The 16,149-nt window shown below is 50.4% G+C and overlaps 1 protein-coding gene across 1 annotated transcript in view; it reads right to left on the reverse strand.

Annotated features, from left to right (window-relative positions):
- The window catches only part of PLEKHM2 (pleckstrin homology and RUN domain containing M2), a 36,029-nt gene extending 32,711 nt beyond the window's left edge, over positions 1-3,318 (reverse strand). The window contains exon 1 of the mRNA XM_047871134.1: positions 2,599-3,318. Within this exon, the coding sequence (XP_047727090.1) occupies positions 2,599-3,318 (720 nt within the window). The remainder of the gene's footprint in view (positions 1-2,598) is intronic.
- Between the last annotated feature and the right edge of the window lie 12,831 nt (positions 3,319-16,149).

The raw sequence follows: 16,149 nt of genomic DNA on the forward strand, positions 1-16,149 counted from the left end.
TAGTTTCTGGGAGAGGAACAAGGGCGGGGGGGGGGGGGGTCTTCTGGATGATGGTTATGCTCTGTTTCTCGATCTAGGTGCTGCATATGTGGATATGTTCATGTTGCGAGAACTCATTCAGCTGCACCCTTAGGAGTGTAAGTATATGCTATTTTCTGTAGCTATGCTCTATTTTGATAAAAAGTTCTACAATGCCCTCTGCAAACATAATAATACACAACGGATCTTTTTTGCAGAAATATACATCTCATTTGCTTCATGCAACATCCTTATAAAAGGATCAGCAAGCCCATTTTGCGGGACCTTTGGGAGGTGCTGAGGTCACGAGCCCTCACGCAGGGGATTAATGCCCTAATAACAGAGACCCAGCTCCCTTCGGCTTCCCCCACGTGGGGACACAGGGAGAAGTGAGCACCCCGCAATCGGAAGGGGGCCCTCACCAGAACGCAGCCACGTTTTCAGGCTTCCAGCATCCGGAACTGTGACAAAGAAATTTCTGTCGTTTATAAGCCACCCAGTCTATGGTAATTTGCTATGGCAGCCCAAACAGGCTAAGACAGCTTACTAAGACTGGCTTGAGCGCCCTGCTAACCACTCTGTAGATACGCTCTCATTCTATAGATATTCTCTTCACAACAACCCTAACTTTATCCCTGCTTTATAGATGAGAAAAATGAGGCATGGAGAGGTCAAGGAACGTACCTAAGGTTAGACGGTTACTCATAGGCAGGCCAGGGGTTCAACCCAGACAGCCCCACTCCAGAACCCACGTTCTTAACTGTGATGCTAGTCACGCCTTTGGTTGGCTTTCCAGTTTCTAGTGTGGGTCTTCCACCTTCGGGCATGTGTCGAGGCTCAATAAAATGCTCTTGTCCAACGCGTACAGGAACAAGAATCTCAACAAGTGCACCCACCTCCTTCATGGACGGCAGCCTGATTCACAGAGTGAATCTCCATGCCACACACATGACAGGGTCCATGCCGGCCCCCTTTCTACCCAGGACTTCCCCATTCGTTTGTTGGAAATCCAGAGACCGAGCGCTTGGCCCACCAGAAGCCACAGAGGCCCAGATTAGGTTAGAAACCCCAAAGGTCGGGGCGCCGGGTGGCCCAGTTGGTTGAGCTTCCGGCTTCCGCTCAGGTCACGATCTCCCGGTCTGTGAGTCGGAGCCCCGTGTCGGGGCTCTGTGCTGACAGCTTGGAGCCTGGAGCCTGCTTTGGATTCTGTATCACCCTCTCTCTCTGACCTTCCCCTGTTCATGCTCTGTCTCTCAAATAAATAAACATTAAAAAAAAATAAAAAATAAATAAAAAAAAGAAAGAAACCCCAAAGGTCTTCCTTTGTCTTCCGTGACGAAAGATCTATCGCTTTTTAATAAAGTATTTGCTTACCCCGCACTCTTTGAGTAAGCGAAAACTATACCCCGACTGCATTAGCAAAGCTCGGGCAAAGTAAATATAACTCCTGTTGGATGTCTGCAATGTTCCTTTCAGTTGTGCTTTTAGAGGAACATTTCAGGGAGAGCACTTTGAATTCACTTTTCTTTTAAGCCACATCGATCTCCATGAAAGGTAAAATTGCTTACCTATGTTACTTTTGAGGAATTTAAGTGTCCTGTAATGGGGGGGGGGAGGGGCTATTTAAATACAATCGTTGATTTCATCAATTGTCTTCATTTTGGTTTGTTGAACTAAAATAATCTGATGAACGAACCTTTCCTCCCCCCAACCCCCCAAATCATTCCTCATTTCGGAGACTATCAGGTGAGCCAGGAACTCAAATTAGGGGGGGAAAAATCCAACCACCTTCTTCGAATGACGACTGTCAATTCAGGTTTGGTGTTAAGAGGACAGGACCCTGCTGACGTCCTCACACAGGCAGTGACATAGGCTTCCTAAGTAGTATTTTTTCCTACGGGCAGCCTGGGCAGCGATGTCTACCGCACGGAGCCCCCACGCAGCAGGGTGCCCGTGCGTGCCACCAAGTTCCGCGGGTCACCCTCCAAACCGCAATCCCCTGGCACTTGGGGTCCTCGGGCCCAACCCTGAAACGAGCCTCTTCGCACTGCCATCCTTGAGCAAGACGAGGCAAGGAACTTCCCAGGACCGGAGGCAACGTCGCCCTGAACCCAGAACCGGGAGGAGGGGAGGCTGCTTATGCCCGGCCGCCGCGCCCCGAGGTGCCAGCCCCGGGAGGCCCCGCAGACCTGCGCTGCGGGGCGGCGTGGGGGGGTGGGGGAGGAGGGGGACCGGCGTGTCGCGGCCCCGCGGAGTGACGCAGGGAGGGCCCCCTCGGCCGGTGGCAGCTCTGGGGGATGCTGACCTCAACTTTGTTCTTTAAAAATAGCTGGGAGGCCGCGGCGCTCACGTGAGCGGCCCCCGCTTCCCCGGCACCCGCCCGGGGCTCCCGGCGGCTCCCGGGGTCGCACAGGGGGCAGGGCGGTGTCCCCGAGCCCCCGGGGACAGGACGGACGGACCCCCCCCCCCCCGGCCCCGCGGAGGGGGGAGGGGAGCAGGGGGCGCCGGGTGGGGTCGGGACGTGGGGCTGGGGGTGGCGGCGGGGGGTCGGCCGGGCCGCGGGGAGCGGGCCGCGCTCACCTTCTTCACCGACAGCGAGATGTTCTCCAGGATCCGGTCCTTCACCTCCCGCGGCTCCATGGCGCCGCCGCCCCCGCCGCCGCCGCCGCCGCCCCGCCGCCGCCGCTTCCCGCGCCGGGGGCCCGGGGCCGCCGCCAACCGCTGCCGCCGGCCGTGCGGGGGCTCCGTCGTGCCGGCCGCGGGGCCCGGCGCCCGCCGCCCGGCCCTCGCCTCGCCCGGCCCCTCGCTCCGCCGCGGCCAGGCGGCTCCGGAGCGCGGCCGGCGGGGAAGAGGCCGCGGGCTGTGCGCGGCGGCGGCGGCGGCGGCGGCGACGGCGGCGGCGGCGGCAGGAACTGATGTCAGGCGGGGCGGCGCCAAGGCCGGCGGTCGGGCTGGGGCGCCCGCGCCCGGAGACCCGCCGGACCCCGCGTCCGCGTCCCCGGGCCCGCAGCCCCTCCGGCCGGGGTCGCCCGGGACCCCCGCAGACCCCGGGCCCCCGCGCCCCGGCCCTTGTCGGCTCACAGCCCCTCGGGCCAGGGTCCGCGGGAGCCCCTTAACCCCGGGGACCCCCGGGTCCCCGCAGACCTTGGGCCCCCCGCCCTGCCCTTGCCGGCCCACGGACCCAGGTCTCCCGGCCCTCCCCAGCGACCCCGAGCCCCTCCACCCCCTCCGGCCGGGGCCCGCGGAGCCCCCCACAGATCTCGGGGATCCGGACAAGCCGCCCCCGCCGGCCAGCGACATCCCTCAGCCCACAGACCCCACCTGGACCTTCCCTTTCCTCGGCCCAGAGGCCCCTGCCATGCCCGGGGTCGTGAGACACCCCCCCTCGCCCCCCCTCACTCCAGAGACCCAGGGCCCCTGGCTTCCGGCAGCCTGGAGACCCGGGCACCCCCACCTCGACCTACCCAGAGATCCCCCCCCACCCACCCTCTGGCCCTCTCTGGCTGCCCTGGCCCTCACCCGCCCCTAGAAGCCAGTCCGTCTCCTCAGTTCCCCACCCTCACGCCCAGTCCTAAATTTTAAGGCCATTTCAGGTCCCGGGTGCTCCTCCCCACCAACAAAACACACCCTCCGCACTTCCCCTTCTGTCCCAACACCCACTCTGATTCTTACCCACAGCCCATTGATTGCTACCCATATCCCAGCTCTCCTTCGGTGGGGTCACATACCCTGGGGGCCCCAACTGCCTCCGCCCTGAAACCCACCCTAACAATTCCCCTCATCCCCCCAATTCCCCATCTCTTAAAGCCACCCACACTTAGAGTTCTCAGTCTCCTACCTGGCTCACTTAGCTCATTTGGTCTCCAAATAAACATACCCTGATGCATCCATTAGTCCCGCCTTTTCATTCTTTTCATTTCTTTTTTTTTTAAGTCAATATATTGGGGCACCTGGTTGACGTTCCACTCTTGATTTCCGCTCGGGTCACGATCCCAGGCTCGTGGATCATGCCCGGTGTCCGGCTCCATGCTGAGCTTGCAGCCTGCTTAGGATTGTCTGTCTTCCTCTCCCTCTGCCCCTCTTCCCTGCTTGTGCTCGCTCGCTCTCTCTCTTTCTCTCAAACAAAAAAAGTCAATCTATATCCTTTTTTGTCTCACTTTATGAAACTGAGATATAATTGACAAATAACATTAGTTTCAGGTCTACAACATAATGATTTGATATTTGTATGTTGTGGAATGATCAGCACCCTCTTTATTTGAAGACACCCCAATTCTCAACTTCAGCTCCCTATATTTTCCCTCTTTGTCCGGGCATACCTTTCTCAGCCTCCCAAACCTGGTCTCCCCAGCACAGATGCAAAACACTGATTCTACAGCTTATCCTAAATGGACCCCTCCCCATACACAACCAAAAGTTCCCTCTCCATCCCTCAGTTTCCCCAGGAGAGATCCAAGATGGTGGTAGTTATGTTTTTGTTGTTGCCTTTTTGTTTTTTGTTTTAATATTTCATTCTTTTTCCATTTTTTAACATTTTTATTTATTTTTGAGAGACAGAGACAGAGAACGAGCAGGGGAGGGACAGAGAGAGGGAGACACAGAATCTGAAGCAGGCTCCAGGTTCTACGCTATCAGCACAGAACCCGACACGGGGCTCGAGCTCACGAACTGTGAGATCATGACCCGAGCCATAGCCAGTCACCTAACCGACTGAGCCACCCAGGCACCCCTTTAATGTTTTATTTTTAAGTCATCTCTACCCCCAACGTGGTGCTTGAACTTACAACCCCAAGATCAACAGTCTCATGGTCCACCAACCTAGCCAGCCAGGAGCCCATTGATTTTTCTGTCACTGAATAAGGGGACAAAATTACATGTCAAGAAAATGAAAGAGAACTACTTGAGAAACTGCATTCTATTACCACTTCAGGATCTAGGTCAAGAGTTCTTCATACTAATGACGATGATGACGATGAGTAATGAGTACTGACTACGTGCCATGCGCTGAACTAAGTGCTTTACCTACATTCGTCTCCTGTATTCTCACACAACAACCCCTGTACAGATGATGGGAACCGTTCGCATCCTGAGTCAAAGTGCCCTTTACATTTCTTCGTCAGGTCTACAACATAATGATTTGATATTTGTATGTTGTGGAATGATCAGCAGGTGGTCCTGTAGGGGCTTGGTCTACCCCTTTAGGAAAAGAAGTCAATCTCTCAGCTGAAGGCATTTCTTATTAGCCCTGAGCTCAGAAAAACAGGCGAGAACAGTCTCCGTGGAGCTGAGCTGAGATAGAATGTCAGGTGGAGAAGACGTTACAGTTGCTGGGCAGGTAGAGAAAAGGCTGAGAACAGAGGACTCATTACTTTGAATGAAGAAAGAAATAGTCATGTGTCCAAATGTGTTGGTGGCAAGTAGGAGGGAAACTGCTTGAATGACCAGGCTAATAACCTTGGTGAGCTCCCGACCTGTCAGATCCAACTCTGGCTCATGAGAATCCACTGAGCCCAGAGTGGAACCAGTTAACTTTGTGATTCTCCCCTGCTGTTAAATAATAAGACGTCTTCTGGGCAGCATCTCTTGCTGGACGCCACCTTCCTATAAATGGCTACTCGCAGCTTGGGCATGGCTGCGTGATGGCTTCCACGGATGTGTTTATTGCTTGGCTATATACCTGTGATGGCATTTCTGCCGTGTTGTTTACATCTTCATACATTGGGGGATGGTCACATTCAACTTCTTACAACATTCGTTAGAAACTTACCGAAGGTCTGCATGGGTAAGCGGGTGGGAGAAGAGAGGCACATTTCAGTCTTACAAGACTTCTTGCAGGAACAGGAAGGGGCCGAGGGCGTGTTCACGCGCAGATAATTGCCCCAGGCCCAGAACTCGAATATGGAATTCACCCTTGCCTGTCAAAAACAAGGCAACTCAGGGGCGCCTGGGTGGCTCAGTCGGTTAAGCGTCCGACTTCGGCTCAGGTCATGATCTCACGGTTCGTGGGTTCGAGCCCCGCATCGGGCTCTGGGCTGACTGCTCGGAGCCTGGAGCCTGTTTCGGATTCTGTATCTCCCTCTCTCTCTGCCCCTCCCCCTCTCTGTCTCAAAAATAAATAAACATTAAAAAAAATTAAAAAAAAAACAACAACAAGGCAACTCAGGGGGCACCTGGCTTGCTCAAAAGGTACAGCATGTGACTCTTGATTTTGAGGTTGTGAGTTCGAGCCCCCTGTTGGGTGTAGAGATTATCTAAAGAAAAAACCAGGAGCGCCTGGGTGGCTCAGTTGGTTAAGCATCTGACTTCAGCTCAGGTGATGATCTTGTGGTTCGTGAGTTCGAGCCCCAGCTCAGGCTCTCTGCTGTCAGCACGGAGCCCATTTGGGATCCTCTGTCTCCCTCTCTCTCTCTTCCCCTCCCCTACCCCTCACTACCTCTCTAAAAAAGAACTAAACATTAAAAAAAAAAAAACTCAGAAAAAAAAAATTAAATACCCCAGGATGCCTATCAATCTTGTTATAGGGAGTCATTGAAGCTCCTTCATTTATTGCACAAGACTGCTGATCATGTGGAAAGTGCATGAGACTCTGAGGCATGAGGAGTTGAGACGCTCAGTTGACTCATGCTAAGGCCTCGGGCAAATCACTCCGTCTTAGTTTCCAAATCAGTGTCACAGGAAAGATGACTTTCTTCTTCTTCTTCTTTTAAATATCGTCCTGACCTCCCAACTGCACAATCCATCGGGCGAGGGATGAAGTTGGGAAAGAAGGCACATCACAGAAAGCCCACAGACTTGGCCACCAGCTCGTCTTTACTCTTCTTTCCAAAGATGTGCGCTGCCTCAGAGAGGAAAAAGATAGGAAAAAAGTCTGGCAGCTTTATCCTGCCACATCCTTGAAAGGTCATTGGACTGGATCATTTACAAAAGGTTTTTTTTTTAATGTTTATTTATTTTTGAGAGACAGAGAGCGTGAGGGGGGTTGGGGCAGAGAGAGAGAGAGGGACACAGAATCCGAAGCAGGCTCCAGGCTCTGAGCTGTCAGCACAGAGCCCAACACGGGGCTCAAACTCACGGACCACACCACGAGATCATCACCCGAGCTGAAGTCAGAAGCTTAACCAACAGAGCCACCCAGGTGCCCCATTGGACTGGCTCATTTAAAACAAACAAACAGGGACACGTGGGTGGCTCAGTTAAGTGTCTAACTTTGATTTCAGCTCAGGTCAAGATCTCACAGTTCATGCCCTGGAACCCCGCCTCAGGCTCTGGGCTGACAACACGGAGCCTGCTAGGTATTCTGTCTCCCTCTCTCTCTGCCCCTCCCCTGCTTGCTCTCTCTAAGAATTTTTTTTTTTTTTAAAGCAGGGGTGGGCAGGGGGATGGATGGGTTAAATGGGTGATGGGTATTAAGGAGGGCATTTGTGATGAACACTGGGTGTTGTTTGGAAGCGCTGAATCATCAAACTCTACACCTGAAATAAATATTACACTGGAATGTGAACTAACTGGAATGTGTTTTATTTATTTATTTATTTATTTATTTATTTATTTATTGAGAGAGAGAGCGAGAGAGAGAGAGAGAGAGCCAGAGCGTGAGCAGGGGAGGGGCAGAGAGAGAGGGAGACACAGAATCCAAAGCAGACTCCAGGCTCCGAGCTGTCAGCCCAGAGCCCGAGGTGGGGCTCGAACTCACGAACCATGAGATCATGACCTGAGCCAAAGCTGGACGCTAAGCCGACAGAACCACCCAGGAGCCCCCAAACTAAGTGGAATTTAGATAAAAACTTGGTGGGGGGGAAGATGGAGGGTGGTTTAAGTGACTATTTCCTCCCTGGCTCCTCAACTCAAGGCAAATATATTCGTGTTTCCAGAGGAGGGAGTAAATATTTCCTTGGTCATCAGGCTTGTGAAGCTGAGTCCCTGAGAGGGGAGATAGGAGGGGCTGGGGGTACATCACAGCAAGCCTCAGGTTCCTATGCTTTAACTCTGGCACCCACAAGTGCAGACGATCTAGAGATCTAGGACTGGGTAAAAAAGCAGGGGAGGGGCAGAGAGAGAGGGAAAGAGAGAATTCCAAGCAGGCTCCAAGCTGTCAGTGCAGAGCCTGAAGTGGGACTCAGTTTCACAAACCATGAAATCATGACCCGAGCCAAAATAAAGAGTTGGATGCTCACCCCCAGGTGCCCCTAAAGATTTCATTTTTAAGTCATTTCCACATCCATGTGGGGCTCAAATTCACAACCCTAAGATCAAGAGTTGCAGGTCCCACCAACTGAGCCAGCCAGGTGTGCCCAGGTGATTTTATTTGAAAATGTTGAACATCCAGGGGACCTGGCTGGCTCAGTTGTGAGAGCGTGTTGACTCTTGATTTGGAGGCTGTGTGTTTGAGCTCCATGTTGGGTGTGGAGATTGCTAAAAATAATAATAATCTATTTTTTTTTAAATGTCGAGGGGCACCTGGGTGGCTCAGTCGGTTGAGTGACCAACTCTCAATTTCGGCTCAGGTCATGGTCCCAGGGGCGTGGGCTTGAACCCTGTGTCGGACTCTATGCTGAGCAGGGAGCCTGCCTGAGATTCTCTTGCTCCTTCAGCCCTACTCCCCTACTTACCCTCTCTCTCTAAAATAAATTTTTTTAATTAAAAAATTTTAAAAAATGTTGAACATCCAGTTCCTTCCTCATCACTGTCCAGTCAGCAAGACAGTTTGGTGAAAATTGGGAAGTCATTCCACCTCCTAGTTTATTTTTTTTTAAGTTTGTTTATTTTTGAGAGAGAGAGAGAGAGAGAGAGAGAGAGAGAGAGAGAGAAGGGGAGGGGCAGAGAGAGGGGAAGAGAGAGGATCCCTGATGGTGCAGAGCCCCATGTGGGGCTTGATCTCCCGAATCTTGAGATCGTGACGTGAGCCGAAATCAACAATTGGACGCTTAACCAGCTGAGTCACCCGGCCGCCCCAAATTCCCAACTTCAACGCCTCCATATCTTCATGTCACGGCATCTGGAAGGACATCCGGACTCTTCTCTGGCCTCCAAGGTCACAGCTGATTGGTCCAGCCTCTCTCCCTGACTCATCTCCCAAGCCCTCGGCTGGTGCGCGCCGGGACCTGTGCCAGCCCTTGTGCCGTCCTAGTGCGTTCACACCTGAGGACCTGTGCAGGGATGCTCTTCCCCAGTGTGGCAGAGGCCGCCCAGCTATTCGCCAAAATCCGCTCTCTCCACAGTGACAGCGTCGTAGCCAGGCCCAGGGCCAGATTACGTCCTCCTCTGTAGTGGGCACAGCTATCCCATCAAGTTCTCTCTAATGGAACATGAATAGAAATAAAGCGATCGACTTCTCGGCTGGGCTTCTGAGCAAGGAGTACTCCTTCTCCGTGCTGTTTCTTCTTCCACCAGGTAAGATGAAGCACAGAGGAGGTCACACTTATGAGATGTAAAGAGCATGGTTCCGGGGTGCCTGGGTGGTTCAGTCGGTTAAGAGTCCGACTTCGGCTCGGGTCATGACCTCGCGGTTCGTGGGTTAGAGCCCCGCGTCGGGCTCTGGACTGACAGCTCAGGGCCTGGAGCCCGCTTCGGATCCTGTGTCTCCCTCTCTCTCTGCCCCTCCCCTGCTCATGCTCTGTCTCTCTCTCTGTGTCAAAAATGAGTAAACATTAAAAATAATTTAAAAAAAAATAAAAATAATTTTTTTAATAAAAAAATTTTTTTTACAGTTCATTTATTTTTGATACAGTCAGAGCGCAAGTCAGGGAGGGGCAGAGAGAGAGGGAGACACAGGATCCGAAGCGGGTTCCAGGCTCTGAGCCGTCAGCACAGAGCCCGACGCGGGGCTCGAACCCATGAGCCGAGAGATCATGACCCGAGCCGAAGTTGGATGCTCAACCAAATGAGCCACCCAGGCGCCCCTAAATTTTTTTTTTTTTACATATAATAAATGTTAGCTTCTCAGAAGACCTTTCTCCTTGATTATTCAACACTAAGGAGTCTCTAGTCCCTTCCAACATAGAAATCTACTCAATTTTTGTTGTAGGGTTTATTACTACCTGTCATGTTCTTATTGGCGTCACTCCTCAAAGACACTGCTATGGTATAAGCTCCCTGGGACTCTATGTCTTTGCTCAGTTCATGCGATGATGTATTCACAGCATCAACTCTGTGTCTGGCACATGATACTCAATGTTTGTTGAATTAATGTCTTCTGCTTAATTTTTTAAAGTTATTTATTTTATTGTGACAGAGATTGAGCACGAGTGAGTGAGGGGCAGAGAGAGAAAGGGAGAGAGAGAATCCGGGCTTAAGCTCACCCAACGCGGGGCTCAACCTCACGAACCGCGAGATCGTGACCCGAGCCAAAGCCAGATGCTTAACTGACTGAGCCACCCAGGCGCCCCACCTTCTGCTTAATTTTTAATCCAATAGGGATGCAAAAAACGTTTGTAGCTGGCCGTAGGAATAAAAGGATGGAAGAGAAGTGGGACCCAACATAAAGTCACTTCTCTTTACACCTGATTTGGGCTTTTCCATTCTAGGAAGGTAAAGGATGGGACAGTATAGTCAAAGCCTACACAACCATCAGCTGAGGGGTGCTGTTTGCCTACGTCCCAGATTAGTTGTCTATGTGGGTATGATAAAAAGTACTGCTTCAGGGCATCTGGCCGGCCCAGTCTGAAAAGCATTCGATTCTTGATCTCGGGATCATGAGTTCAAGCCCCACATTGGGTGTAGAGATTACTTTAAAAAAAAAAAAAAAAAGTCCTCTTTCAAAATCTGTGCTAAACTCAAACTCTGCAGTCATCCTAGGCTAGAATTCCTAAGCCTGCAAACTGACCTCGGTGGCCTGGCCCGGTTTCAGGCCCAGTTCTGCTATGTCACTCCACTTCCGGGACAGCCCCTCGGGGCCTTTGAGATGAGAAATCGCAGCAGCATGATGGCGCCCACGGACTTACTATCCGCTCTGCATCAGGCACCGCTCTAGGCACTGGGGATACAGCGGTGAGAAGGACAGGCATCCATCCCTACCCTCCCGCAGTTTCTTTCTGACGGAGAGAAAGGAAGTAGACAAGAAGCGAAATTCAAGGATGTTAGGCAGTGGTTAGTGCCTCGGAGAAGGCCTTTGCGGAGGTGAGAGTTGCGGAAAGACCTGAAGGAAGTGAGAGAAAAAGCCACGAAGGTGTCGGAGGAAAGAGCATTCCAGACTAAGGAGACAGCAAATCCAAAGGCTCGAGGGCGAGAAAGAGCTCAAGGAATACGGAGGTCAGGGTGGCTCAGAAGACGAGTGAGGAGGGGAAGGAGGCAGGAGAGGAAGGCGGAGAGGTGGGTAGGGGGCCTTGGAGACATCGTAAGGACTTTCAGCTTTTATCCGAGTGGGAAGGGGCCCCACTGAAGGGTTTTAAGGAGAGGTGCGGGCTGGCTGTTGTGTTAAGGAAGAACAGAATGCAGGTGGACAGGAAGACCCACTGGGGTAACCCAGGCGAGAGGTGAGGGGTCCTGGGACCGGGGTTCTAGAAATGATGGGGTTTTGAATATGTTTTGAAGTGAAGCCAACAGGCTTTCGGATGGATTGGATGTAGGTTGAGAAAGAAGAGCCAAGGTTTTGGAGTGAGCAACCGGAAGGATGATGTTGCCATTGACTTCTCGGGGAAAACGGAGAGGAGCAGGTGTGGGGTGTGGGTGGAGTATTTCCAGCGCAGGGCTCTGTGATTTCAGATACCTGGAGTCTAAAAGGGAAAATGTCGGCTTTTAGTAACTCCCTAGGAGGAACCAAACCACTCTAGCTCTCTCTCTTTTTAATTTTTAAAAAATGTTTTCTTTATTTTTGAGACAGAGACAGAGTGTGAGTGGGTGAGGGGCAGAGAGAGAGGGAGACACAGAATCAGAAGCAGGCTCCAGGCTCCGAGCTGTCAGCACAGACCCCGATGCGGGGCTCGAACTCACCAACTGTGAGATCATGACCTGAGCTGAAGTCGGACACCCAACCGACCGAGCCACCCAGCTACCCCGTTTTTTGTTTTCATAAAGATGTAGTGAATTCCCCTTTCTCTGTGCCAAGGACCCATAATTCTTTCTGCTAGTAACTAATTATGTCTCACATTTTGTATCACTCTATAACCATTTTCAAATGGTTATCAAAAGATTGAGATCTGAAGAATGGCAACATAATTCTTACCTCCAACTAGAAGTAGCCTTTGCTGTCATCATTCTTATTAGACAGGCAAGGGATGGTCACAGGATAAGGGAGGGGATTTGTCTAAGCTCCTCCCTATACATACCAGCTGGTCCAGGTCCATTGAAATCTTCTCAAGACCCCACAATACAAACCATAGACAAAGCAATGACTCCACATTGGCCAACCCCTCAAAGGTGTTTCCAAGTTACTCACTAATCTCAAAATCATTAATCTTATGTTACTTTAACATTTTTTGTAAAAAATTAAACACACGGCATTTACAAGCTTTAGGATAGAAAAGAGATCGTCCTGCAACCCTCAACAAGTAATTGACTCTCAGTAGTTCAGAATGAGGGGTCTCAATTTGTGAATATGTAATTGGGAGTCAAGGTGAGACTCTGTCCCCTGAGCAGACATTAGAAGGTGGATATTCTTTCCGAGACAAAAACTGGGCTAGTTAATCTCTTATCGCGCACAGAGCTAGTCTAGGTTTCCGTCTCTTTCAGCTAGGTGTGGCCAGTTACGTGCTTTTCACCGATTGTGTGTAGGGAGGGACAGGTACCATTTCCAGGTCTGGCCTGTAAAAACCACTTGAGCTCGACTCTCTCCTCTCTTCTATCATCTTCCAATTGAATGTAGACCAGGGCAACCTTGGAAGCAGGGCGAAAATGGCAGAGATGCTGAAAGCCTGTTTCCTGAATGACAGTGTGAAGAGCCCTCCTGCCTCCACTGACTTGGATGTTGGTTAAGGAGAAACAAGGTTCTATTGTGTTAAGCTACTTACATTTGGGTTATGTTACAGCGGTTAGCCTATCCTGATACAGAAATTGGTACTGAAATGGGATGGTCACCATAAAAACCCAAAAGACCCTGTCTTGGTGGTCAGGAAGCAAACTGATCTAGGGAGGCTAGAAAAATAGGAGACCTTTAAAATTCAGTGGCAAAACATCTACTGAAACTCTCCTGTGGCAGCTTGGATGGGTGACTACATTAACTACATAGCCCGAAGTTCAGGTCTACGAGGAAGGGTTGAAAACTCATGTTTGTGTGTTGATTTTTACACTATGAGAAAGACCAAAGTTTCGGAAAGAACTGGCTTGTCGCAAGCCGAACTGGAAAGGAATAGAGCTAAGAACTTTGGGGCCTTGAATGCAGGGTTGTATAAGGAAATGAAGTCATGCTTGAGGACTGTGTACACGAAAGAACTCTTGAGTGTGGTTACTGGTAACGGAGGATTGACTGGAGCAGATAATCAGAAGGCCACCGTGACAGAGGACATTGTTTTGCCAAAGAAACCACAAATCCAGAGTTCAAAAGCCACAGCCTCTCTTCCAAGCCTTCAGACCAACCCCCAGTGCTCTAGACTTTTGCCAACAGTAAGCTAAGAGAGCTGTGTAGCTCCCAAGGAAGGTAGAGACCTAGCACCTGCTTCCGATGGGACCATGGACAATGGATACGGGAGTTCCTTGGAGTTTTAAGCAGAGGAGTTTCCCCAACCCCTTCACAAGGGTTGCACTTCCTGTTCTCTGTTCTGTTAAGGGATTTGCTAATGCGGTTTATTCTGTCCCTGCACCCCAAGGTGCAGGAGCAAGATAACTTATCTCAAGTTCAGTTTGCTAAACAATAAAAAGCCACAATCAAGACCTGAAGGAGGGCAGGGGATCACAGGGGATTCTGGACTGAAGTCAGTTGAGTACCTGGATAGTATATGGAGCCATCTCCTTGGGGGGTGTTAGGTAGTGGTTGAAACACTGCTAGATGACCCTAACTGTACTCGTCGCGTTGGGCACGTAAGTAGATTGTATTTCACAGCCTCCCTTGCGCTTTGGTATGGCCGTCTGGACACCAAGCCAGGGGAACGGATACAGGAGTGATTGCACCACTTCCAGGCCTGGAAGAAAAACTTCCACGAACAACCCTCATTCTCTTCTCCCGTCAGTGGATGCTGATATCCAAGGTAATCTTGGAAGTCACATGTTGAAGAGGTCAGAACCCTGGCAGCCTAGGACCCTGAATGACGGATTGCATGGGGCAGAGCCACATCTGGCTCTTGGAACCGCCCAATTTCTGGTAACTGCATTTCGCATTCTCAAATTCCTTACGTGACACAATGAATAATACTAGCTAATACCTAATGAGCACTTAGTAGGTGCCAGGTACTGTTCTGAAAAGTATTAACTCATTTAATCCCGACAACCACCCAGAAGGTCCCCATTTTACAGATGAGGAAACAGAGGCACAGAAAGGTTAGGAAACTTACCGGAAGTCACATAGCCAGTAAGTGCCAGAGCAGCCTGGCTCTAGAGGCTAATCTAACCACGACACCCTACCACAGCGTTATGTCTGTTCCAGTGCATCAGCTGCCCACACAGGCACAAATGCACGGTCTCTGACATGCGCAGATAGCCGTGCCCCTGTAGTGGTCATCTGGAAGTTAACTTTAATGGCTTGGGCATAACCCATTTCTTCTGAGGTACAGGCAGCTGGCTCACAAATCACGGTGCCCGGGTACAAGTTGTTCAAAGGGGCAGGGAGACAGATCAGGACTCCAGTAACCATCTCAACTTAAAAGAAACTGATCAAACAAGAGTCTTATGATAAAAACTTTATTGTCTTATTAAATATCAAATGTTTTACACATCACTTTTTCTTCAGAAAGTTCCTATTAAAAAAAGAAAAATAAAGTGTTTTGATTATTCAGGGCTGACTTAACATTTCAGTATGTGACAAAAACTCAAACCCAAATGCATCTAGTTCACTCAGCTGCAGACAGGTCCTATGTCCAGCCCCGAAACCAAGGGCACAGTGCAGCCAACTGTGGGATTCCTGAGTTTGGTTCCCTTAAGTTCTGAGTTTCCCAACTCTCAAAACCAAAGCGCTGTGGAGTGACTAAGCTATTGGCAAGCCTATTTTGCCAATCTGCCTAGCTTTTTAAAGATGCAGTAGTCTCAAAGCTTAAAGAAAAGTCAGAAAAGCAATACGTGAGCAATTGCAAGAACAAATAAAAGGGTTAGAGAAGGGTTTCTATTTGCTAAGATTTGCCAAGTGTGGCTACAAAACTGGTAAACAAAGCTTCCTTGAGAGCAAAGGCCATTAGCTCAACTTGCCATGAAGACGGGACTCTGAGTAACAATGAGCATAATCAATTTTCGCTGCACGTGCACGGTGAGAAAAGCAAGTATGACCAGTATGTTGAACTGCTCTGAGTGCATCACCAGAACTATCTGAAAAGGGTGACGGAGAGAACAGAGAATGGGATATAATCCTTCAGAGAGAAAGGTCCCAGATAGGGGGCATAAACTCAGAAAGCTGTGGGGCCTGCAGGGAAAGAAAACTGTCTGGTCAGCATCAGGTCATCTCAGGCTGAAGGAATCTGGAAGCCAAATGGCTCATCTGACTGCCTCTGGTAGGAGATTAGGAGAGGTCTACCTTCCTCTAAACCACAGACGCACTCAGTCAACGTTGCATATAGAGCAAACTCCTGGTAAACAAAATCATTTCCCACCAGACACGGATTTTCCCAGGGAAAAATAAGCCAGCATGCCCCTTCCCCAAGTCGGCTAATGAGAACCTTCGTATGGTACATATTTAGAGAAATATAGTTCTGTAAAAATTCTAATTTTGTATTCTACACCCCCACCCCACGTCTTCGATAATCTGCCTAACTTTTTAAGGTAAAAGAAACATTCTCTAACTCCTACACCCTTGAGCCATTTTCTCTGTAGAGTTTGTTCCTTAACATTGTGCCCTGAAACTTACCAGCTACATCCCCCTCACCTTTTACAGCCCCCCAGAGGATCTAAATTACCAATCACCAATAAATATCCGATGAACTTGGGAGTTTTCTAATTGTAAGCCTCAGAAGTCACTAGCAGTCAGGCTGTATGCCTCGGGACTACAACATACGTGGTGACATTTTAAAGAATGGGTTAAAGAATTTTCTTTCGATGGAGCGATCCTGCTGAGAGATT

This window comes from Prionailurus viverrinus, chromosome C1, assembly GCF_022837055.1.
Source record: "Prionailurus viverrinus isolate Anna chromosome C1, UM_Priviv_1.0, whole genome shotgun sequence".
NCBI lineage: Eukaryota > Metazoa > Chordata > Mammalia > Carnivora > Felidae > Prionailurus > Prionailurus viverrinus.